General features: G+C 41.7%; 2 protein-coding genes across 3 annotated transcripts; one reads left to right on the top strand and one right to left on the bottom strand.

Annotated features, from left to right (window-relative positions):
• Positions 1 to 237: 237 nt before the first annotated feature.
• On the top strand, positions 238 to 25196 carry Pdk (pyruvate dehydrogenase kinase). Of its 2 annotated transcripts, XM_069038803.1 has the most exons (6): positions 242 to 451; positions 23232 to 23624; positions 23720 to 23905; positions 23957 to 24132; positions 24327 to 24551; positions 24606 to 25196. In XM_069038803.1, exons 1-6 carry the CDS (start codon positions 349 to 351, stop codon positions 24786 to 24788), a joined length of 1266 nt encoding a protein of 421 aa, XP_068894904.1. In that variant the 5' UTR covers positions 242 to 348; the 3' UTR covers positions 24789 to 25196. The 2 variants fall into 2 exon arrangements, with proteins under 2 accessions (XP_068894903.1, XP_068894904.1); XM_069038802.1 differs by having other exon boundaries at positions 238 to 451; positions 23720 to 24132.
• A 136-nt stretch (positions 25197 to 25332) lies between these two features.
• Dhfr (dihydrofolate reductase) lies at positions 25333 to 26231 on the bottom strand. The gene is made up of 3 exons (XM_069038810.1): positions 26012 to 26231; positions 25621 to 25906; positions 25333 to 25571 (listed from the first exon to the last, which is right to left on the bottom strand). The coding sequence occupies exons 1-3, from the start codon at positions 26092 to 26094 to the stop codon at positions 25374 to 25376; spliced, it is 567 nt and encodes a 188-aa protein (XP_068894911.1). The 5' UTR covers positions 26095 to 26231; the 3' UTR covers positions 25333 to 25373.
• Positions 26232 to 26403: the final 172 nt, after the last annotated feature.

Below are 26403 nucleotides of genomic sequence, written 5' to 3'. Positions count from 1 at the left end.
CCACCTTCCCCCAAACACGCAACACCCCATTACATCCGATCCCCCAAAATTTCGCTACTCTTAGACGCTTCGATCTGTGAAGCCAATTTGTCTGATCAATCTCGAGTCGCTCCCAAAGTCGCTTCGATTTCGAGAGGAAATGCGATTTTGGGGGCCGCGAGATGGCGCTGTTCGCGTCGAAAATTACAAAATAAATAAAACTGGGATAGATTTCCGTCGTTCGCGTTCGCGAACTCTATATAAAATAAGGCACCGACAAGGTCATTTCAGTTTTGTTATGTTTAAAGTGTCGTGCATATGCTGTGCAACGAGTCGTAAATAGAGCACCACGAGACCGCCAAAGTGACAATGAAACTAACCCCGAGGAATTGCCAGAGCATCGCGAAAATTCTCGATTTTTACTCGCAGTTCAACCCGTCCCCTCTGTCCATCAAAAAGTTCATAGATTTCGGTAAGTCCTACTTCCACCGCCTCTACCCTATTTTTAAACGGCCAAATCGAGTGGTTTAAGGTTAACTGCGATCGTCATTTGTTCCGATTTCCGGATGACAGGAAATCGATGATCTGTCAAATCGTCCTGATCCCGCGGGAACTAGTCCGAAGCGTCCGTGCCGTGCTCCTGGTCAGTGTTGACCAAAGGGAATTCACGCCTAGGTTTCGGGAATTTTAATCGCGCGAAATGGGTCATTGATCCGCGTCGCGCGGGGGCACTTCCTCCGCCTTGGGTGCGCACCTGCCCCCGACGATGGGTGAAATTTCTTGTCTCTTGGATTGCGAATCACTGACCTGTCCCACGCCGCAGGAATTTCAGTAGCAGGAGCGCGAAGGAACCGATTAAGACGTTTTATGTAAAAACGATAATTTGTTGTAAACAATGACGATTAAAGATGCAGATTCTTCAAAAAATTGAAGAGGTCAGGTTCAAGTTATAATCGCAATGATTTGCGCGTTTCGTTGCAGATTTTCAGGCGTTGGGGCCAGAAATATTATAGACGGAAAAACTTTTTTTTTTTCAAAAGAACTAATAATAATTACACTTAATTTCTTTTTTTACATTCATTATCACAAATGACATAAATAGCGAAGCTGTACGATTTGTAATTCATTCAAATTAATGGTGCAATATTTTTATTTTTAATAAGGACAGAACGATAATTATTTTCATTATGCCGTTTTTAATAAGCTGACAAATTCATTAAAAACGAAGAACTTGACGTGTAAAAAAATTGGAAAACCATTAGAAGTTGTTCTTTATTTTATTAATTTATCAGCTTATTTTATTTTAAAGACACAATACCTATCAGTGGTTTTAATAATAATTGACAATCAACATTACAAAATTTTATTTTTTTACCAAGAATACTCTTCATTTTTGTCACAGTTTAATCAAATTTATTTTTCCAAATATGTTTTAACAAAAATTGCAAAAAGCAACAAGCAGCATTTTTCCTTTTTTTCATCCATTTTGAATATATTTCCGCGGCTAATTTACATCTCAGAATCACTTAAAGTTACATATTTACAATACGAGAGGCAAATCTTTCGTTCACGCCAATTGCGTGCAATTCAAGAGAACGAAAGCGGCGTTAGCCTCGAGTGCCGTATTTGGTTTTATTACTTAGAAAATGTGAAGTCTGTAACTTTTTTTTATTCAAAATTTTAAATAAAATTAAAATATGTAGATTAAACAAAGTACATTTCGTGTCAGCTGGAAAATTCGAGCGTTCTCCAGTTATCTTTTTTCCCACATTTTGCAAGCTGTTTGCATAACACGTACATACACATTCTGACTCACTGAAATAATAAACATTTAAAAAAATAAGGCCTCACCATAAATCTTTAATCACATTATAAATTCTACCTTGGAATTTCCACGTAAAATTTGTTTAGACTGAAAACAACTGTGCTGATACGAAAATACAATTTTTATTATTATAAGACAGCGGGCGAATGTGAGAGCGTCGCGGTAATGAGATGCTGCAAAGGGGTGGCAAGGGCGAAACAGGTTTTTTTTTACCAGAAAATAACGAGAAGCAAGTTGAGACAGGAAAAAATTCATGTTTATCATAATTGTTTAATTGACAATAGTGATACAGTAGGAAGTGGTGATAAATATAATGAATTATCTTTTAACAAACAATTGTTAATTCGTTGGGTGTTTATTTAAAAAGGAAGAGAGAAATAAAATTATTGCGAGATCTTAACAGAACAGGTTTTCCCGGTGCGCTTAATAAAAAGACCATAATTAGAAGAAATTATTTTTTTATAAGATTCAAATCGGGACGTATTGCCGGATAGTTTATTTTTTAAATTCAAATTCCAAGGTCCACGCAATAGTCTTCACGAAGCTAATCATTAGTTATTACATACTATTAAATAAAAAATTTAGAATTAAGATTTATTATTTGAATAAGATTTTATTACTGTTCATTTTATCCAAATAATAATTCCAATTTCTCTACATACTCAAAACGAAACAATTACAAAAAGAGTTGGCTGTGTTAAAGGAAATTATGACGTTTTCGCACAATCTGAAGCATTATTCATTGCCAACTATAAAAATACTTTGTCAAAGTCTGTTTTGAGGAGAAAGTGAAATTTATATTTTATTTATATGCATCAAGTACCTAAATTTCATTTGAAATAAAATAAATCGTGAATAAAAAATGAGAAAGTTATGTTAAAAAATTTGTCACGTGGAAGAAGCAGAAAAAAAGATAGAAGTTTATGAATGAATAAAAAAAAAAGAATATGGAACATTGAATTTATTGTGTTAGCAATGCTCAATAAACTACCATTGTTATTATTATTATTATTATTATTATTATAGGAGGTAATAAGAGACTTGGTTTAAAGAGACAATTACCAGAATGAGAGACTAATAAATTAGGAACACCAGGCATACCTACCTTGCACGAGGTGTTACATTCCAAGCTCCAAAAATATTTTTTTTTTGAATTGGCAACACATTGAAGATGAATTTGATGACGTGGATTCCACAGTGATAAAAAAATATAAATTTGCAAAATCTCGTCTCAAAACACTTGTCACACTTTTTGTTAATGCCTAAAAACCCTTTTCAACGCAGTGCATTATAAATCTACAAGAGGAAGTGACTTGCAAACTTCATATTTACATTTACAACACCTCCTCGTTTAGTTTTTTAATCCAGCTTATGAAATTCAAATTTAAACAAATTCCAGCAGCAGCCTCGCGTACAAGTCCTGCGAATCCACGTCAGATTTATTATAACGTTTTACGAATCCTTAGGCGTCTAATTTTATCCCGGTAAAAATATCAAAGCGAGTGGATTTTTTGGCATATGATAACAAAAAACCAGCAACTCCCAAACATTCTCCCGATTAGTTTGGAAGCCTATCTAGGGCAAACAGGCTACGTGACTTTTATCCTTTATTGACTGAGATAATTGGTAGGATTGGAGATCACTTCGCAAACAAATGCTTCACACCCAGCGTGCAAATTGCACTAATCGATAACGGAACGTCGGTCAGCAGCGAAAGTACGAAAGATGCATTACGCTCTCCGGATGTGTGAAAGAAAATGTATTTTGGGATTTTGTTTAGCGTAGAAGTGCGAGTGGGATTCTAATAAAGCGTTAGCGCTTCTAGAATCATCCTTATCAATAAAACATCTGTTTATAACCTTCGCCATATTTTTTTCATTTATCAGCTAATACTCGTGATGGAGTCAGATGTTTACAAATACTCGATTTTTCGATTGTCAGAACCGAAATCCTCACAGTCTAATTTACGTTGAAATCATTCATGCAAATGTTTATTTACGTCAGAGCTGGTTTTCATAAATAAGTAATTGTCGTGTGATTGTTTCTGAGTAGTTTAATATGTGTAACTTTTTAACTCGGATTATTATGCCTAGTTTTCTTAGTCATTTTCCTATTTTCTATGCATTTTTTTCAACAAAAACCGGTACTTTAATCAAAATATCAAAATCAACGTTGAATTTGACTTTTTACGCTGATTTTTAACCCCTTTTTTCTAACTCAGATGGTGGTTTTCCTTATTTTTGGCATAAAAATCTCATCTCGGTGATTGTTCACTTTAACTACTTCTGGAATTTTCGCGTTTTTTCTGGCTAGACAGCCTCAGGGCGTCCTCCTAGATCGTTCCCCACCATTCAAACCTTGTGCAAATGAATTTTTCTTACCCTTTAGTTATACTAAGACATTGGCGCGACCTTGAAACACAACAAGAGAGAAAAAAAGGCATTTGCACAAGGTTTGAATGGTGGGAAACGATCTAGGAGGACGCCCTGAGGCTGTCTAGCGAGAAAAAACGCGAAAATCCCAGAAGTAGTTAAAGTGAACAATTACCAAACAGGTCATTTTATCTATTTTTTGTGTTTTTCAACAGACCTCAATGGGCTGTTTTTCAAACTCAACAAACTTCAACGATTAAAACTTGAAAATCGACTCATTTTCCTAAAAAATTGATGTTTTTGGGAAAATCTGAGTTAGAAAAAAGGGGTTAAAAATCAGGGTAAAAAGTCAAATTCAACCTTGACTTTGATGTTTTAATTAAAGTACCGGTTTTTGTTGAAAAAAATGCATAGAAAATAGGAAAATGACTAAGAAAACTAGGCATAATAATCTGAGTTAAAAAGTTACACGTATGTTATAATCAACACTCAATTTGTCAGGATTCAAAAAACAAACTCAGACCTCTTAATAATTCACTATATTAAGGACTCTTGCAAATCAGTACAAGTTACCAGATCTTAGGTCAAAACAAGAGTGTCTAAAAACTAACTAAAATCGCATTTATACATCCCCTTTCTTACATCTGGCATCCATCTATCACCTCACTCACCCACCCAACGCCCACACCAAATACACAAACCACATGCACCCGCAAAAGACCACAACGGTCATATCAGTCCCAGCAAATTTACACACTAACCATAAAACATATGTCAACTGTTTCTAACACCCATGGGAAACGCAGAGGGCTGTCTTAGATCTGTCGGCAAGTGCGACTAATGGACATTTGCCCTCGTTTCGCATAAGTGAAAACTACCACGATCCTAACAAAACAAAAAAAGAACTTATGTCTAATTAATCCATTTTTCAACATCTGTAACATTCGGCCTTTCCTGACCAGTTCTCGTCCTCGAGAACAAAGGACCATCCACACTACACAACACACACGCAATAGACATAGTACATTCAATATTCTATACCAAATACAAGTTATTATCTAAATCTAACACCCAATATCAACGACTCTATGAATTAATTATCCTAGGTCGGTAACACAACTTACCTAACTTAAAACATAACTAAAAGAAAGAACTCTCATATAACTAACCTATACAATTACATCCTACAAACAGTTTACAATCTTAAACACGATCCACAACACAGATTGTTTTATGAGACCGAACACTTTGTTGCGCCACTGGCCCTCCCCTAGAGAGCGCACCATCCTGTCCTCGACCTGGTCTACCTCGTTGCCGTCTAGGACGACGGGGACGTCGCCGATTCCGTCTTTGATGCTGCCCAATCGAAGTCTTCACTTGTCGTAGTTGACCAGGAGCTTGAGGCGGTACCGCCCGTCGAATGAGAACCTCTTCCTCTTCGCGATGAACCCGACAACCATTGTCCACTTCACTAACGATGACCGGAACCGTATTCACTTTTCTGTATAAAGTGCCGTCGACACAAGTCTCGCCACGTGCCATTTCAATATCTTCTTTCACAGTTACGTCTTTTCCGCTTATATTTAACTCCGGAAGTACGGCTTCACCAATTTCATCGGTCTTCACAACACACCTCGAAACCAGACCACAGTCCATACTAGCAATTTGACGCACCCCGCCTTCTCCACATGGGTCGGTGTTGATCTTATTTGATCTTACGACCACATGGCCTAGAAAATTCTCAGGGATTACGGAAGCGTCCTTGGCCCATAAAACTACCTTCTCTGGAGTAGAGTTCACGGTCGCTGTTGTGTCCTTTTCTACTCTGATCTCATCTTTCGTTTTGATTATCCTTATGTGCGGCTGTTCGGTGAACGGATGACCAACAAGTAAAGGGATCTTTTGCGTCTCCCTAGGTACCACATAAAAATTAACGTCAGCACCAACTCCATCTACCTCGAGGTGCACATTAGTTGTACCCAGGGTCATAGTGACCGCACCACCGTACCCGACTATTTTACGCTTATCGGACCAATCGCACATCAAATTAAGTTTTGGCACCAAGTCGTCCCTCATGACACACACCGTACTGCCAAGATCAAGGTAACTCTTCACGACTTCACCATTGACAACAGCATCTTTGTAATATTTCAAGTTGGTGTCACTGGTGTCATTGATGCTATACACATGCTGTATCACAAGTGGTTGCCTTCTTTGGGGACACTCTGGTGATTTATGCCCCGGCTGGTTACACGTAAAACACGTAATCTGTGGTCTTGACGGACACGAATTTGCAAAGTGGCCCACTTCTTTGCAACGAAAACATATCTTTGTCGACTGGAGTTGAGACGACGGCGATGGCGACGGGTTCGTCTCATGCTTTGGGTTCCCGGGATTTTCGGATCGATTTTGTACACCACGTTCACGCTCGCGATCACGTCTGTCTCGGTTACCGGCACTACATAGTCTCTCAAAATCCATAATGTCATGCAACAAATCATCACTGTCCACATGAAACTTCGCGAAAAGTCCTTGTACAATATTCCTGTTGGCCAGTCCCGTAATAATTTGCTCTTTCGTTTCAGAAAAGGACAAATTTAACTTTTTGCACAGCTTGTACTTTTCATGGAAGTACGCACTCACTGACTCGCCATTTTCCTGTTGTCGCTTCTCCATTGCCCGCCAACAGTCCGTTAAACTTGCACTTACACCGAAAGTCTTACTAAACTTGGTCACAAAGTCGTCCCAAGTCTTAATGTCTCCGCGATGAGCCACATACCAATTTTTAGCTGCACCCACCAGGTGACTTCTTGCTGTTTCCAGCCTAAACTCCTCTGGCCACAAATGTAACTCCGCCATGGAGATAATTTGATCTAGCCATCCCGTACCGTCTTCGATCTCGGCTTCTCCTTTATAGTACCCAATAGACTTTGTCAAATCCGGCATGATTTGATATTGAGTATGCCGTGTTCTTATTTCTTCAACGCTGTCTCTTCTGGAATTACTTTCACTTCTGTTCGTTATCATTTGCAACATTTGAGCATTTTGTTGCATCAGCTGATTCATCGTGTTCAGCATTGCTCCAATCTCTGTTCCTGCAACACCTTGTCCTCCGGCACGACGTTCAGGTTCTCCATTCGGAGAATCTAGTCGTTCCATCCGCTGAATAAGGGGCTGATCATCATCACTATCGGACTCGTAATTTCTTCTCGACATGATGATTCAAAAAATTCGTACGCACAACTCGCACTCGACTTACCCGACTCAGTAACAAACTACTTCGCCCACAACTCGGGACGCGAAATCACTTCACGCGACCCCACACAAGAAAATATGGTTGTGAAATCACTTCACACAACCACCGCAATTAAACTGTGCCGATTACCCCACTGTAATCGTATACGCACCACTCAGATCGCGAAATCACTTCACACGACCCTACAGACTTCACTATACCTCAGAGTTCACTCAGGCAGAATCACACATACCTGAGTATCCCACTTCTGATAATAAAAATTAATTGTTATAATCAACACTCAATTTGTCAGGATTCAAAAAACAAACTCAGACCTCTTAATAATTCACTATATTAAGGACTCTTGCAAATCAGTACAAGTTACCAGATCTTAGGTCAAAACAAGAGTGTCTAAAAACTAACTAAAATCGCATTTATACATCCCCTTTCTTACATCTGGCATCCATCTATCACCTCACTCACCCAACGCCCACACCAAATACACAAACCACATGCACCCGCAAAAGACCACAACGGTCATATCAGTCCCAGCAAATTTACACACTAACCATAAAACATATGTCAACTGTTTCTAACACCCATGGGAACGCAGAGGGCTGTCTTAGATCTGTCGGCAAGTGCGACTAATGGACATTTGCCCTCGTTTCGCATAAGTGAAAACTACCACGATCCTAACAAAACAAAAAAAGAACTTATGTCTAATTAATCCATTTTTCAACATCTGTAACACGTATTAGATTACTTTTCTGTCAATAACAAACTGGTTCCATTGAATTCGATCCTAACAAATAACAATGTTCCAATTTTACGTAAACATCACAAAGCGAAAATAAACTGTTTTGCGCAATTTGTTGTTACTTTTTAACAGTCTTGCGCAAGTTATATCCATTGAGATTAGACAGACGTAATGGCCACTACTCTCGAAAAGGAAAAAAATCAATTGATATCATTACAAATTGCCACTTAAACAATTGCATGCTGGACAAGGACACGAGGACTATTTATTTGAAATGTGTCACCTTCCTAGTAACTGGTGTTTGTTGTGCAAATATTGAATTTGATCAAAGAGAAACAAATATTGTTTCGTCTCTTTGTGTAGTGTTGTGAAGTTGCCGTAACTCATTTAAAGGTGACAGCGATCCTGTTAAGGATAAATAATACATATGTTGTTCCAAATGCTTATTTATTGCTTGCGGTCTTATCACGATAACGCCAACATTTTCGAGCAAGTGCAAGATAACGTCAACATTTCAAATACACTATAAACTAATTAGTGGTACAATTTTTCGCAATCCAACGGTCGAGAGCTTTCCAGAGAGCTTATTCGCATGAATTTCATTTTTCATGACCTTTGTATGAAAACAACGATGTTAATTGGTGTATTTTGTTCAGATCCCAGTTCCCACGTCCTCCCACATGGTAGAAAATCCCTTTTCGCTTAGCAACAACAAAATTGGGCAATGAATATTTAACAGTGGAAATGATTCGCGAATCGGAGAGATTGGAAACAAGAAAAACGAGATATGTGGAACTTTGGACCTATTAAGATCGGGCGAGTCATTCGAATAGCGATAAATCTACAAATTTCAAAATATTTCGAGATTTTGTAGTAACAGTGTCAGCTGAGATTATATCAAATCACAAACGTGTTTGTTTATTATGTTTTGGTAAACTGTTATCTAATGATTCATCACAAACTTGTAGTGGGTTGTAATTATAGCAAAATTATTAAAATTTTCTAATCAGTTTTTTTGTTGGGAGCTTTGGAGTGGTGTGAAATTGCTGAAAACGAAATTAAATTTAATTGATAAACTGGAACATTTCGTCAGGACTTTGGAAGAGTTGCTTTTGTTTGTTTAAAGGAAAACTGGTTGGGAGGAGAAAAAAAGATTTGCAAAGGACACTGCTGCAATAAGAAGACAAACTTAAAAGATTGACAATAATTGTTAAACAAAGGTTATAAAATAGTGATGCCTTCTTATTTTCCGGATCTCAATCGTACAGAAAACTTTTAGAAGCAGGAATGCGACAATGTATAAAAATCGTGTATTTTTTTCGGTTTCGAAGGACACGTGGTTGCTAATGCTGCAATGAAATTTATAGTGAAGAAAGCAGAATTAAAGGATGAAAAATGGAAATATTAAAAAAGTAATTTCAGAAGAGAAAAAAAGATAAACCGATAACAAAATACTTTTTTTTAAATGTTGGAGGAAATGTGGCTACTAATAATAATCCGACAAGGTCTGAAGGAGGGAGTATGTAAGGAAAATAATTAAGAATAAGAAGGAAAGAATGTGAATACATATGTAGATGTAAAGAAAATTAGAAAATAGAAAAATGCAACTCAAATTAAACAAATTGGGAAATAAAAGAAGAAGACTAGACTAGGCTGAGAAGTAAAACTTAAAAAAAATATATTTCAAATAGATGTTACGAAAATGATATATTTTTTTATTTTCAGAATATTTGTCACACAGAATTTTCTTCTCACTTTTCGTACGTGGGATATAAAGAATAGATAAGAGGAAAAAACCGTGAAAATACCAAGATAATACATATTAAAAAACTAATGTTTCGAAGAATAATAGAGGAATAATAATAATTTGGAAATGAAAACACAAAGAAACTGAAATACGAGTACTAGACGAAATAATTTAATTATGTTAAATAAACGTTGAAAAGGAGGACATTCCCTTTTATTTTCCTGATTTGCGTTGTTCATAAAATTTTTGGGACCACGTGTGATAATATATACACACAAAGGTGTCAACGTTGGAGTAAATACGGTTGTTAATGATCGTGTGGAGCCTATAAAAACTTGTGAGCGAACGAAATAAATGGTACTGATGAAAGAAAGAAGATAATTTGTAATAACGTGTTGGATGAAGAGGAAAAAAAAGAAATGGAAATTGCTGAATGAAAGAAAATTTGGTAATTGTTCACTTTAACTACTTCTGGAATTTTTGCGTTTTTTCTGGCTAGACAGCCTCAGGACGTCCTCCTACATCGTTTCCCACCAGTCAAACCTTGTGCAAATGAAAATTTTCCTTACCCTTTAGTTATACTAAGACTTGGCGCGACCTTGACGCGACCTTGAAACACAACAAGAGAGAAAAAAAAAGGCATTTGCACAAGGTTTGAATGGTGGGACACGATCTAGGAGGACGCCCCGAGGCTGTCTAGCCAGAAAAAACGCGAAAATTCCAGAAGTAGTTAAAGTGAACAATTACCGAAAATGCATTGGGAAGACGAGAAAATTTTGTTTTTAAATTGTGATATTTGAGGAGCAAAAGGAGCAAGAATATAGATATAGGTGTGTTTAAAGAATACGAAAGAGATGTAAAAGAAAGAATAAGAGAAAAAGGTAAGTATGTAGATGAATTGGAAGAAGTGTTGAAAGAACATGATAAAACAGAAAAAAATCTCAAAGAATCAATTTAAAAAAATTAATTAACTAACCTGTGACATAACTTACTTTTTACTCAACTGAGCAAAAAGCATTTACGACAGAAACTTAGTTTCGGAACAATTGTATTCAGTGCAACAAAAATTGCACCTTCAATTTCCACAACTGTCACTTGACCAAATAAAACAAACGATATTATGAAGCACCTACGTCCTAGATTCGCTCTAAGAAATGGCGCTTAAAGAAAGAATGTATCAAACGCAAAGGGCGATTTCGAGTGCAGAAAAAAAATCATGTAAATCTAAACACCTGTTACGAGCGCTTCCTTTTTCAGATTTTAATCGCGCATAATCTTAATCTTGTCGCGACTGAATCTATGCGGAAGGACTTGCACTTTTAAAATCACATCCGATTAATCTCGACTGCAATGCAATGTTGCACGACCTGCTGCTGCATTCCGCTTTACCGAGATATCCAGAGCGCAGATCTATTTATGTTAGTAGCACAAACAATGACGTTTGTAATCATATTAGGTAAACAATTCCTCCAACAAGGCGCACGAGGAGGTGCGTCATTCTTTCTCGTAGAAAAAATCTGTGTTTTCATTTTGTAAGTCATTAAAATCCGCGGAAGTGTGCCTCAGGGTGAAGGGGCCGCCGACGCTGGCAGCAAATGACAGCGGACTTTGCACCGACACGTAAGACAGCGCAACAAAAATAAATACAAAACCGGAGGAGATCCCGTCATATGTTGGACTTCGACCTGGTGTCGCTTTTTCTCGGTAAATTACAACGAGATAAGAGTAATCTCGAAAACATTGTTTATTGTTTTATTAATGTGTTGTCGAGGAGGAACGAAAGAGAGCCAAGGTCAAGCCGGGGTCAGCCTTCGACGAAACAAGAAGGTGGAAGCTGTACAGAGGGTCAGGTGGTGAAACTCCCAGGAGGATCAGAACGATTTTTATTTTTGTTTTGGTTAATTTGACACCAAGGGAAATTGTTTAATTGTCGTTTGCATTTCGAGTAGAACTAATTGGCCTCGTTTTGCCCACTTTATTGTTGTTAGACCACATCCGGCGATATTTCCCAATTGGAAAAATTTTCGGCTCCAATTGGAGCGCCTCCAAGTCAACAAAAATAAAATCGACTCGTTGACCATAACCTTGTCCATCAACTCTTCGATTTCTTCCCATCCTGGATATTTCTGGAAACGGATGAATGAAATTCTGGCTGGCCGACAAGATCCAATCGAGTCCTCACCGTGCAACCAGTTATAAATAGCCTGATTACAAAATCCCACGTCAACAAAGTACAAAGTTTTGGAAAGCTTCGCCAAATATTTACAGAGGACGGGCTTGACGCGCCTTCGACCAAAGTACAAACCCCAGAAAAACATTTGTTACCAAAATTAAATTTGTGATGAGAATGTGGCGTTGATCGAACCGGTCCCAACAAACATATACAGAGTGGTTCTGGAACAGCCTCGATCTAGACGGCTGGGTGGGCTAGTGTCAATAGAAAGTCATTCCCAGTTGGGATTGATCAGATTGTTTCGGCGGTCCAACACCTTGCCACGGTAGCTGTCGAAAGCGAGACGAGTAGGTGATTGATGGTGACTTCCGAAACACATGAGTCACCTGTTTTGACAAGATCGTGTCACTTTTCAATGTTTTTTTAATCGATAACGATCGATTGAACTGATAATTTTTGTACTTTATGATTCTCGTCATAACGCACTAATCTTTGTATTATGTATCGTATTATTTTGTTTGTGTGGCCCAGGAATGTGCTGTGGTACCGATTAAAAAATTATGCCAAGTAAATTACTGTAATTTGGCTACAAAGACGTCTTTGATCGTTTTCTGTTGAATATTACACGTCCCTCTGCACGCGAGCTTCCTGCCAACGTATCGTGCAGGACACTTCGGTAATTCTCCTGTTCAGAATTCAAACAAAAATGGACTATTATCATGGGGGGATATGACCTCGGGGGCAACGATCTCCTGACGAGCCCTGGCACCGACTTTTCGGTTTTCGAGGCCGAGCGAACAAACCGAAATATTAATAAATCTCGACAAAGGTGCGGAATCGGCGGTTTCAGTTCGGTGCAAATCGCATTTTGAAAACGCCAGGAATTGGGGCGTCCTGCCAGATTATTTGCAGCAGGTGTCCACCAAGGGGGAAAATTGCATTGCAAATTACGTGCGCGAAATCGCATCGAAAAGACGGGCGCGCTCAAAAAACGGTATAAATAAACAAGACATGACGTGACAAGCAAATAGTGTGATGTAAGATGTTATTTCAAAAGAACTAATAAAGGTCATGAGGCGGGTTTGCGATAAAAATGGTGCGGTTGAGGAAAATATTTGATCTTTGGCGGCACGAAACAAACGCGAGGCTCTCGAGTGTCACGCTATAGATAAAATGGCTAATTCGGTTGTTGGGTTAAAAAAACAATGTGCGGGAAATGGGGACAAATACACAAAGAATGCATAATAAATATGTAATTAATACAAAACTCTATCCTCCAAACGCTTTCTCTCTTTTTTGCGGCACTTCCTTTTATACATTTCTCCCCTTTTTTCTTTTTCATTTTAATTATTCAACCATGTTTCGTACATTTCTTATTACATATTTATTACTTTCTATATTTTGCGCAATGGTTTTATACCATTTTTGAAGTGAAAACTTCTTGAGGCGCGCCACATAAATTTTATTCCCGGGCAGTATATTAGTTCTATGCGACACGGTAAAATCGTTCGCAGCACGACACGGCAAGCTAAGATCAAGGGAGTTGAGTTTTTTAGCGGAGCGAGCGAAAAACAATCAACTGTGCGTCACTTGTCAATCGTGAATTTTCATTGTAAAGTCCATTCAAAATTCAAAAAACCACCACCTGTTGCTTTAGGTTGGTAAAATTTAAAAAACCCTAGGTAGATATTTTTTCATACAGGGTGAGCAACAATAACTGTTTCAGTTGGCAATAAAAAATTTTACATAAAATTTTCAAGACTGAATTGTACCTATGTATTTCGGTTTGTTTTATTGACATTATTGACAGCTGGTATACATTTGAAATTTACACGTCTTGGTTTTTGTAATCTTTTATTAATAAAATGGTTTTCTCGTTGAAACATGACATAAAAGTCGCCAAAAATCACCAGAATTTATTGCCAACTCAATCAGTACTTGTTGCTCACCCGGTACTATGTTTGTAAAAACTACCTATAAATTATGACATTTATTTGATTCAAAATAAAATTCAATTGCTTTGAATTTCGTTCATATTGTTCTATTAGCAGCACGTTTCATTTATTTATTGATTCTTATTATTTTTACTTAAACATGCCCAGAAAAACAAGACACTTAATAAATATTTAACCTCAAAATTACAAATCTCACCAAATTTTACACTAGACAACGTTGCCAATAGTAATTATCGAGGAAAATGCGAGGTCGGTGGTTTTTTGATTTTTGAATGGACTTTACGTTGTGTTGTGACCTGACTGACCTCAGTGCAGAGCTGCAGGAGTAACTGTATATATATATATACAGGATATTTCACGAATGATAATTAGACTGTCACCCTTGGTTTTTCGCCCAACATACCTCTTCAGGAATCGTTGGTTGCCTACAAAATTCCCTCTTTTGCTAGCGCGAAGACAAGCGCGCGCGCGACTCCTTCGAGAATATTCCATCTTATCAGGAGAATCTTCACTCACCTTTTTTCTCTTCTGAATCTACCGTGCCACGTGCCTTTGCGGACCGTTTCGTTCGAGTGAAATCAATTTATTACCTGGTGCCAGGGATCTTCGTATTCGTCGAAACCTTGTGGATGGTGTGCTGTATCGTCTCCGTGTGGAAAATTTGAGCGCACCCTTCCAACTCCGCTTAGGGAGGATTTTGGTCCAAACGCTAAGGCTCGTGACGCAATCGAAGTAGACTCCTGCGAGGCATTTCCCTTGCCTGAGGGTATAGGTGAGTCTTCATGTAGACAATGTGCTACACGTAGTACTCCTCTAGGGAATCCCCCATCTCCACCCCCTAGACTTCGACCCCAACCGTCTTACGTCGAGGTCAAGAGAAAACCGTGCGTCGGGCTCATCGTCGACGCGCCCGAGACCTCTGTGGCTCCAGTCTCGTCTCTAGAACCGTCAGCTCCGCTCAAAGGACTTTGCCACCAGATCCCCGAACGACTGGGAAAGGACACGCTCCTCTACGGCCCCTGAGCGCGGACTGCTCCTGGAGACCGGCAAGCCACCCCTCTTATTCGACTCAATTTCATTTTATCTAACCTCTTTCTAAATATCTTACTAACCATATCATAATTTACAAACTAACTCAATCTAGCAAGTGAAATAGCTCACGTACTTTTGTTATATATATCACATTATAACCTTGTTAACATCTCCGCGTAGACATCAGCGAGATTCGCTTATTGTAAAGCTCTGCGGAAATAGCTATTTCGGCCGGATTGCTGGAACCGAGTTTCCACCCCCTTGTTATTGTACATTTTTATATCAATTCACATTTATATTTATATCAATTCATATATTTATCCATTCATATATTTATATCAATTCAAATATAACTACAGTCATTTCAATTACATTCAATTTTCACTTACATGGTGTGTATCAATACTACCCCCCCTTCAGCTCGCCCGTCTGTATTTTTTTGGTCTCGCCTGTTTGAATAGCGCCTAGGTCCAGCCACGTCCACTTTGTGCGTTTCTTTTCGTTCTCGCGAACTTCAAACACCTCTCCTGGCCAGGTCAGCAGGCTACTTGCGGGGCCTGCTACCAAAAGAACCCTCGACTTCGCCGCAAGTGGCGCCCTGAGATCGAGCTAGCCCAAGTATTGTGCCCTCTGGCCAGTTTGAACCGTGGCATAATATTTTGGCGCCCAACGTGTTGGCCCGAGGCGATTATTCTCAGTTTTCGATTTTCAATTTTGATTTACCTTACTTCAGGCGAATAAAAGTGACGAGCTGATAGGGTGTTTGATACTTACTATTGATATTCAGTTCGATTTCTAACTATCTCCATTTTGTCTTGGCTCTGACGTGACTCTGTCACTTTATTTATTTCGGTTCGGGAAACGGAGTCAAACTTCCGTTGAACATGGCTAGTCTGCAGTACGAAGTGAACCGTTTGGCTCAAGACGAGCTGGTTTACGAATTAGCTGTTAGAGGGTTAACCGAAGTGGGAACCGTAGAACAGATGCGGAAAACCTTGCGGAACTTGTTGCGTATGGAGCGTGGTCCCAATCCACTCAGTTATCCGGCTCATCCGTTTACCGTCGCGGAAGATCTTGCCGCCCTCACTCAGAAAGCGGAGGAAATTAAAGCTCTCGTGGACGATTTCGACGGAATTTCAGAAACCGGTCGCAAGAAAATCCTGTCAAAATTAGCGTGTGCTTTGGGACGGGCGAATACGGTTAGGTCTGCCGAGACCGTTAATCAGCCAGCCATTTCGAAGATAGTAGTGTCCTTACTCAACTCGAATTCCGACATGGAATACAAGGTTAGACATGCTACCGCCGATCAGTCTCTAGGAGCGTTAGATGTCAGTTTGCTAAACGTTGATAGCGGAGAAGACTCCGATGTCGAGACATCACCTACCGCCGCTACTTCTTTCGCGCGAGGCGACACCTCGTTTAGGGCACCTAGTGTTCCGGTTTACAAGTGGAACCTCAAATTCTCCGGTGAGGACTCTCGCCTTTCGTTAAGCGCTTTCCTAATGAGAGTCGAAGAGTTGCGTGTCTCGCGAAACGTCACGGAGGAGGAATTATTCCAATCGGCAAATGACTTATTCGAAGGACGAGCTTTGACGTGGTTTCGCTCCGTTCGCCGAAACGCTTACGACTGGCGCTCCTTGGTAGCTTTGTTGCGGAATCAGTTTCAGCCCGCTGATTATAACGACAGGCTGTTTGAGGAAATTCGTCGCCGAACTCAGGGTCCGGATGAGAGCATCGCGATGTTCGCTGCAGTGATGGACAACATGTTTGATCGGGTGACAGTCAGAGTTCCGGAGGCTACGCGTCTTAAAATCATCTTAAAGAATCTGGCCCCATATTACCAAAATCAACTGGGTCTCTCTCCGATCACGTCTCGCGATCAGTTGCTCGAGGCGAGTAGGCTATTGGAAGCCAGAAAAGCATCCGTTGAGTGCTACGTTCAGCCAACGCGCCGCCGCGGACAGATTTGTCTAGAACCTGACCTCGCATACGTCCAAGTGGAGGCCTCTTCGGCGAAGAGCTCCACCCCCAATTCTCTCGACGTCCGGCCCGTGAAGGCCATATCGGGAAAGTGTTGGAACTGCGGCAAGCCCAACCATTCTTTCCGTTCGTGCGCTGAACCCCGGAAGAAATTTTGCTACCGATGTGGTGCTCCGGATTGCACCGTTGCCACGTGCGGTAAGTGTTCGGGAAACGGGACACGGAGGAAGTAGATGGTCGTGAGCATTCCTCCGGTTCTCCTTCTAATATCGACCGCACCGGAATCATCCTCGACTACGTCCTCTCGCATTTACACGGCGATGAGCGTCCATTCCTAAGAGTAAAGATCGCGGGAACTCCTTTTCTCGGGTTGCTCGACTCTGGCGCTTCGCGTACCGTCATGGGCGGTGTCGGCTGGCGAAAATTGCAGAACTTGGGTTTACCTCTCCAACCAAGCGTCGTTGACTGCACGGTCGCCGACGGTCGAATTTGCAAAAGCCTAGGTTCTGTTCGGGCTCCGATTGATCTGTTGGGGAAAGTTCGACTCGTAGAGATACACGTAGTACCCGATCTGACAGAAGGGTTGTTGTTGGGAAAGGATTTCTGGAAGACAATGGAGGTCGTCCCCGACTTAAGCAAAGACGTCTGGTATTTTTCCTCGGACTTGAGCCAGACCGTAAGAGTTGCACCTCTGGGAGACGTCTCCGGATTACTCGACCAGTCATCTCTGACCCCGCAACAAAAGTCCGTGCTGGGATCGTTGATCCGGACACAGTCGCAACTACAGCCTGCGCGTATCGGGAAAGTGAAAGAGGTACAACATCGCATAGAAATATCTTCGGACGTCCGCCCCATAAAGCAGAGGTATTATCCCGTTTCGCCCGCGAAGCAAAAGATAATCGACACCGAAGTTGAGGAAATGTTACGGGAGGGAATAATCGAACCTTCACGAAGCGCTTGGTCTTCACCAGTTTGTTTAGTCCCCAAGAAGGACGGATCGTATCGTTTTTGCGTGGATTACCGAAAATTAAATTCCGTTACGAAGCCAGACGCTTACCCGCTCCCGTACATATCTTCAATTTTGGACCAGCTACGCGATTGCCGTTATATGAGTTCGCTCGACATCAAGAGTGCCTTTTGGCAAGTTGAGGTCGCTCCAGAACATCGGGAATTTACCGCATTTACTGTCCCGGGACGGGGACTGTACCACTTCAAAAGAATGCCGTTCGGTTTAATAAATTCGCCGGCCACCTGGCAGCGCATCATCGACTCCGTCGTAGGTGCTGACCTCCAGCCCTACGTCTTCGTATACATGGACGACATTGTGGTCACCTCTTCCGACTTCGACACTCACATTCGTGTCCTAAGACAGATATTCGATCGTCTCCGTGACGCCGGTATAACGTGTAACTGGGAGAAGAGTCAATTCTGTCGCGCCGAATTACGTTATCTCGGTCACCTGGTCGATAGCAACGGCGTGAGACCAGACACCGCTAAGGTGGAAGCAATTCTCAAGATCCCGGAACCAAAGAACGTCTCTGACGTCCGTCGCTTCGTCGGTACTGCCAGTTGGTATCGCCGTTTCGTACCTCATTTCGCTTCCGTTATCGCTCCTCTTGCGCAATTGACTCGCAAGGGCGTCCCATTTTCGTGGACTGAAGAGTGTTCTTCGGCTTTCGTTCGGGTGAAAGAACTGCTCATTTCCGCGCCGATCCTGTCTTCTCCAGATTTTTCGCGACAGTTCGTTGTGCAGTGTGACGCCTCTTCGTACGGTCTCGGTGCCGTGTTGACGCAAACTTTTGATGACGGGGAGAAACCCATCTCCTACCTATCGCGATCGCTAACCCGTGCGGAACGGAACCTGTCCACGACGGAACGAGAATGCCTTTGCGTCATCTGGGCTGTCGAAAAATTACGCCATTATCTGGAGGGAGTCCATTTCGTTGTGATCACCGATCACCACAGTTTACTGTGGTTGAATCGCTTGAAAGACCCTCAAGGTCGTCTCGCCAGATGGGCCTTACGCCTCCAACCCTACGATTTTGAGATCAAACATCGTCCCGGCAAGGACAACGTCGTTCCCGACATGCTGTCGCGATCCGTTCCGATCACCGCCGTCACTGACTTCGATCCGTCTTTCAGCGATACTAAAGACCCGTGGTATCATCGGTTACGGACCGAGGTCGCGGCAAAACCTCTCAAATACCCTCAGTACCGAGTCGAGGACGGAATACTGTTGAAGTACACTCGCTGTCGAATTCCAGAACTGTCCCTCGAACGAGACTACTGGAAGCGAGTCGTTCCGAAAGATTATCGCGTCAAAATTCTCCGACGTTACCACGATGAAGTCACTTCCGGACACGTTGGTATCTTCAAGACCTTTCAGAAAATCCGGACTAGGTACTATTGGCCTAAAATGAAAGCCGACGTAGTGCGTTACGTTGTCGGTTGCAAAGACTGTGCTCAGCACAAAGTGGAGCAGAAACCTCCAGCTGGTCTGATGGGAAAACGTGTCGCCCCTACCGCGCCATGGGAATTGATAAGCTTGGATTTTATCGGCCCATTTCCGCGTTCTGCGCAGGGTTACGTGTACGCGCTGGTCGTCACCGATTATTTCACGAAGTATGTTCTGACATTTCCTATGCGATCGGCGACAGCCAAAGCGCTCACCAAATGCGTTGAAGAACAAATCTTCTTGGTATACGGCACCCCCCGAATGTTGATTTGCGACAACGGCACGCAATTGAGAGGCAGATCTTTTCGAGCGTTGTGCGAGAGGTACGAAGTCAAAATACAGTATACGCCCCATCACTATCCCCGTGCCGATCCGACCGAACGAACGAATAGAGTGGTCAAGACCATGATCGCCACGTACATCAAGTCCGATCATCGCCACTGGTCCGACCATTTGGCCGCAATCGGTTGTGCGATTCGCACAGCATGCCACGAAACCACTGGATACAGTCCGTACTTCGCAAATTTCGGGCGCGAGCACAAAGTCTTGGGTAGCGAACACTATCATCCACTATCTCCCGCGGACCCGCGATTAGAGGACTTTGTTCAAAAGCGTCAGCTAGGTTTCCAGAAACTCTTTGGAGAAATCGCAAACCGACTCCAAACTGCGCACGAGAAAAACAAACGAGTCTATGACTTACGCAGGCGTCCCGTGGACTACCAGCCCGGACAGTTGGTATGGCGCCGAGACAAAAGTCTCTCAGACGCGGTTGGCCACTACACCGCCAAATTAGGCCCGAAATTCGTTGGCCCGTTCAAAATCGCCCGGAAAATCGGTTACGGAACGTATGAGCTGACAGACGATACCGGTATTAAAAGAGGCCATTGGCACGTCCAAGACCTAAAACCTGTTCGAGATCCCTATGATGATGTCACATAAGTAAATTTCACATTGTGATAGGGCTGTAATGACCACACCCCTGGCGCATCCTAAACCACATAAATAGGGCAAGCTCCCCTATGGTCATAGACGAATCAAACGCGTCCTCTGTCGACTCGGTCGACTCTAAGAGCTAAACTTTGTTTTGAATTTTTGTTTTTTTTTAAATCTCGGATTTATCCCCCTTGCCGTGGTGCAGTAAGATCGTGGTCGGTATGGTTGTCATTATCGTTATCGTTTGGTTTTGGCCGTTAGTCGGTCCTTGTAACCCTAACCCACCACCTTCAAGTTTCTCAATTTCGACATTCCTTTTTGTTACCGATTTCGTCTTTGTTGTTGTCTTGACATCTAGCTGGTTTTGGGGAGCAATCCACCACAAAACCAGGCTAGACCCAAGTGTTTTCTTCCGATCGCGAGGTCCACGAGACCGAAAAATTCCTGGCAGTTGGCGCAGGTCGGAGAAGATTTTGCAGTGGAACATGGCAGGTGGACACGACCGTCGTTGAGTTGGATCTTCTTTCAATTTATCTCTATGTTTCTTTCTCCACATTTCCGTTCCTCTTGCGAGTGTGTCGCTCGACCGCCATGTGCACCGCACCTCTTCTTCGAGATATTTTGTTTTATAGACTTTGTTACCGGAGTAGTCATTCGCTCTGCTTAAGCGTCGAAGCGGCTATACGGCTTCACATCAATTTCAGGCTGGTACGTCTACATTGTACTGGGTCAGTGGAAACCCCGGGCTTCACCCCAAAAAGTCCATCCCGCTTCTCATTTTTTTGTTTTTTTGTTGGCAGAGGTTCAAAGAAAAATTTTCTTCAAAAATTTTTCTTTTGGAGGAAAAGAGGGCCTTGTCACCCTTGGTTTTTCGCCCAACATACCTCTTCAGGAATCGTTGGTTGCCTACAAAATTCCCTCTTTTGCTAGCGCGAAGACAAGCGCGCGCGCGACTCCTTCGAGAATATTCCATCTTATCAGGAGAATCTTCACTCACCTTTTTTCTCTTCTGAATCTACCGTGCCACGTGCCTTTGCGGACCGTTTCGTTCGAGTGAAATCAATTTATTACCTGGTGCCAGGGATCTTCGTATTCGTCGAAACCTTGTGGATGGTGTGCTGTATCGTCTCCGTGTGGAAAATTTGAGCGCACCCTTCCAACTCCGCTTAGGGAGGATTTTGGTCCAAACGCTAAGGCTCGTGACGCAATCGAAGTAGACTCCTGCGAGGCATTTCCCTTGCCTGAGGGTATAGGTGAGTCTTCATGTAGACAATGTGCTACACGTAGTACTCCTCTAGGGAATCCCCCATCTCCACCCCCTAGACTTCGACCCCAACCGTCTTACGTCGAGGTCAAGAGAAAACCGTGCGTCGGGCTCATCGTCGACGCGCCCGAGACCTCTGTGGCTCCAGTCTCGTCTCTAGAACCGTCAGCTCCGCTCAAAGGACTTTGCCACCAGATCCCCGAACGACTGGGAAAGGACACGCTCCTCTACGGCCCCTGAGCGCGGACTGCTCCTGGAGACCGGCAAGCCACCCCTCTTATTCGACTCAATTTCATTTTATCTAACCTCTTTCTAAATATCTTACTAACCATATCATAATTTACAAACTAACTCAATCTAGCAAGTGAAATAGCTCACGTACTTTTGTTATATATATCACATTATAACCTTGTTAACATCTCCGCGTAGACATCAGCGAGATTCGCTTATTGTAAAGCTCTGCGGAAATAGCTATTTCGGCCGGATTGCTGGAACCGAGTTTCCACCCCCTTGTTATTGTACATTTTTATATCAATTCACATTTATATTTATATCAATTCATATATTTATCCATTCATATATTTATATCAATTCAAATATAACTACAGTCATTTCAATTACATTCAATTTTCACTTACATGGTGTGTATCAATACTACCCCCCCTTCAGCTCGCCCGTCTGTATTTTTTTGGTCTCGCCTGTTTGAATAGCGCCTAGGTCCAGCCACGTCCACTTTGTGCGTTTCTTTTCGTTCTCGCGAACTTCAAACACCTCTCCTGGCCAGGTCAGCAGGCTACTTGCGGGGCCTGCTACCAAAAGAACCCTCGACTTCGCCGCAAGTGGCGCCCTGAGATCGAGCTAGCCCAAGTATTGTGCCCTCTGGCCAGTTTGAACCGTGGCAAGACTGACGTAATTTAAAATGCAACCCACACTACATTTCCGAAAAAGCTGGCTACTGTCATTAAAATGTCCGGCTTTTTTTGAAAATGTATTGTGGATTGAATTTATTATTGCGTCAGGCTCATTATCACTCGTGAAATACCCTGTATAGTTTTATATAATATAAACGATAAAGACACTACAAATATTGTAAGTTTACAGATGAATGTAGGAATTAATACATAATTCGCAATTATATGGCTTCAACAATTCATCTATTGGAAAAAATTGTGTAGCAAAATGTGAAGAGGAAAATGCACAAATTATTATAATACAGGGTATTGCTATGAAAACCTCAGTTGTGTTCAATATCTTCGTCGAGAAAATAAAACTTAAACATCCAAACCTAACCTCACAAATTTTGCCAGAATGTACCTCTAAAAGGGGACGTATTTGCAGTTTCTATTGAAAAATACAGATTTTTTATGTTTATTTAATTAATATTTATTTATGCCTTGCTCCTTATTCCTCCAAGTACTATCATCCATAATGATAACGAGCATCATAGAAGTTTTCACTTCTGTCTTTTTTTCTTCATTATTATTGCATTTATCACAGTTCCACTGACGAGTGCTTTCCTTTCAGGATTGAACGCGTCGGAGCAGAAGTCGTTCATCTTCCTGCGAAAGGAGTTGCCAGTCCGGTTGGCCAACATAATGAAGGAGATCGCCCTCCTCCCGGAAAACCTCCTCCGGATGCCGTCGGTGATCGCCGTGAACGACTGGTACATCCGCAGCTTCCAGGAGATCATCGAGTTCGAGAAGAAAGAGATCAGCGCAAAGAATCTGACTTATTTTTGTGATAGTTTAGTGAAAATCAGGAACAGACACGCCGACGTCGTCGAAACAATGGCGCAGGGGGTGTTAGAGTTGAAGGAGTCCCACGACGTGGACCAGCACACGGAACACAGTATTCAGTATTTCCTGGACAGGTTCTACATGTCGCGGATATCGATTCGGATGCTCATCAACCAACACAGTAAGTTAGAGAAAGAGATGACGACTTTGCAAATCCGGAATTTGCAAGTTGATCAAGCTTTCAAACAGACCAACGTCTGATCAGTGGAGTTGTAGCGCTCCTCTTCGGGGGACAGTTAGAGAATGCACCGGGACCCAATCAGAGCAAGTACATAGGCTGCATCGATCCACAATGTGATATTGTCAGCGTGATCAAAGACGCTTACGAAAATGCACGGTTCCTATGCGATCAATATTACTTAGCATCGCCAGACTTAATCATTAATGAGGCTCAACACAACGGTGAGTACAGTGCGGTGGTTGGGGACGCAATCGATGCCCAGCTTTTTACAGAACTTCAAGAAGAAGGACACATCAATATCGTCTACGTCCCGTCACATCTCTACCACATGTTGTTCGAGCTGTTCAAGAACGCCATGAGGGCTGTCATGGAGTACCACTGCTCCACCGACAAGTACCCCCCGATCACGATCACCATTGCCAAAGGAAAAGAGGACATCTCGCTGAAGGTACCGTTAAAAAACACCTGGTGGGCGTTGCATATAAATGAGCGGACCGCGGACTAAACAGAGTCTAGTGATTTTTTGTTTGAAATCAGATGTCAATGTCATGTCATTTAACTGTTCAGTGGCATTTTTTTACACTGGAGGCCAGAGCAATTACCAAATTGTAAACATTAGAGATTAATGGGAGGTTGTTGCAGATGTCTGACCGAGGAGGCGGCATTGGCCGCTCCACCATCGACCACCTATTCAAATACATGTATTCCACGGCCCCCCAGCCCAGCAAGTCGGACGCCCATACGGTGCCCTTGGCCGGGTACGGGTACGGTCTACCCATCTCAAGGTTATACGCCAGATACTTCCACGGAGATCTAGTCCTAGTATCGTGCGAAGGCCACGGCACCGACGCTGTGATTTATCTAAAAGTATGAAGTGTTTCCGCACCGATTGAGGTCTCATATTGACCAAATGTGTTTCAGGCGTTGTCAAACGAGGCGAACGAGTTGCTCCCCATCTTCAACAAGACCACGTCGAAGTTCTACAGGACGATCGTCCAGACGGGCGACTGGTCCAACCAAGCGGCCAGCGTGAATCAAAGGGCAATCACTGGTTGTTACAAGAAGCACCAGCTGCCGCAGGAGTCGATGACGGGGGCCATGTAGCTGGAGGAGTAACTCGTTTAGTTAATTTTCTACGGTTGGAACTAGTGTATTTAAGATTAAATATTGTTAAGTGTACGTGTGTTAAGATTTGTTGCAAGTAGACTGTGAACAATGATAGTTGTTGCCAAATTCGTATGCTTGAAAAGCACGTTACTGCATGAGTGTTGTGCCGTATTAATTCCATATGATGGAAAAAAATCGAGTTGTTAAGATATGGTAGAAGTTTATAGACCTAGCGGGTCGCAAATATCATGTAAATAAATTTTTATTAGGTATTTTATTAAGTTTGTAAAAATGTACATATATTTAAAGACAAGCAAATTGGTTTTACTTTATTTTATTATCGAATCGTCTGATTTTATTGCTTTGACAAAAAATGAAGAGTTAATAAAGAAACTGTTTCTAAAATCGAGTTTCATTTTAAAAAAGCGCTGACGTCGCTCCAGATTCACAAAAACAATGCAATTGAAATACGAGTTTTCTTGTTTTCACATGAATTAGTGGGAAAAACAGTTGCATTAAGTGGGATTAAATAAAAGAAAAATTTGTTTACAAGTTTACTCTCATGGAAAAATGTAACAAACGTTATTTGTTAAAATTGGGGTTCTCATAAATGTTGTAAACAAACTGGATTCCATTTTCTTCTTGAAGATCTTCAGGCACTCTGGGGTCACTCACTTTGACCAAACCGTCGTTAATTTTTGGAAAGAAAGTATCACAGTCAAAATGTTTCATAATTTTGGTCAAATACAGCCGATGGAAATACTTAGACTTCATAGTTTCCTACAAGTACAGTGTAAAAAAATTGAAACAAATGGATTTATTTTAGTACTTCATAAATGTTACTACCCCCAATTACCCACACGTTTTCATACTGTTCCTTGAACTCCCCATTTTCTAGCTTATCCATAACCTCCTCCAGACTGCCAAAACTGTAACAATCCTTGTTCCCCTCCACATCAACTCCAGCTCTAGACATTACAAAATTTATTCTACCAGTCAGTGGCTTAAACTTTGGGGGAATGCAGTCCCAGGTTCTGCGCCCCATCAGAACAACATTCTTTTTGTTCTTATCAACTGTCTCACTGGTCATTCGAGTAAAAAACGCCATTTCAGACCTTCAAAAGTTCAAAACACAAATCACCTGATTAGACAATTTTCTGCTTCATCATTAAGTCAAGTTACATTAAGTTAACGTTTGGTAGTTCTTTGTTGTGACTTACTTTAACCGCCAGGGCAGATCTTTGTTCTTGCCTATGCCCATGTTTTCACAGGCCGCGGCTATCAAATCAAATTTCACAACCATTGTAACGTACTTTGTGAACAACTAAATTATAACAAAAAAGTTGTCCAAACAATACGAACTGCGATAAGCCCCGAGGCCAAGGGGCTAATACAAAAATAAACAAGAAATAACGAAACAGTTTGAAAATTTGTAAGTGGCGCATGATCGGTAGAACGAGAATCGAAGTTAGGTTATGTGATGTTGGTTGCATAGCCGCGAAGAAGTTTGCCTTCAAGAAAGAACAGATTTGAACGATATAGTGTGAATTGGAGGGCTCAAATCGTGTCAAGTTTTATTTTTTGTCGTTTTTTGGGTTCAAAAGGGGTTGTG

Source organism: Tenebrio molitor, chromosome 2 (assembly GCF_963966145.1).
Source record: "Tenebrio molitor chromosome 2, icTenMoli1.1, whole genome shotgun sequence".
Taxonomy (NCBI): Eukaryota; Metazoa; Arthropoda; class Insecta; order Coleoptera; family Tenebrionidae; genus Tenebrio; species Tenebrio molitor.
Note: the sequence above shows the minus strand (reverse complement) of the source record. Positions and strands in the feature narration are given on the sequence as shown.

What these genes read in the sequence shown, in the direction of transcription:
- Pdk (XM_069038802.1), top strand. Translation starts at nt 349, where the DNA reads ATGAAACTAACCCCGAGGAATTGCCAGAGCATCGCGAAAATTCTCGAT. An exon ending in GATGCTCATCAACCAACACA is followed by an intron (nt 23,625 to 23,719) that starts GTAAGTTAGAGA and finishes GTGGAGTTGTAG; the next exon opens with CGCTCCTCTTCGGGGGACAG. An exon ending in AAGAGGACATCTCGCTGAAG is followed by an intron (nt 24,133 to 24,326) that starts GTACCGTTAAAA and finishes AGGTTGTTGCAG; the next exon opens with ATGTCTGACCGAGGAGGCGG.
- Dhfr (XM_069038810.1), bottom strand. Translation starts at nt 26,094, where the DNA reads ATGGTTGTGAAATTTGATTTGATAGCCGCGGCCTGTGAAAACATGGGC. An exon ending in GATCTGCCCTGGCGGTTAAA is followed by an intron (nt 25,907 to 26,011) that starts GTAAGTCACAAC and finishes GAACTTTTGAAG; the next exon opens with GTCTGAAATGGCGTTTTTTA. An exon ending in GGGGTAGTAACATTTATGAA is followed by an intron (nt 25,572 to 25,620) that starts GTACTAAAATAA and finishes CTGTACTTGTAG; the next exon opens with GAAACTATGAAGTCTAAGTA.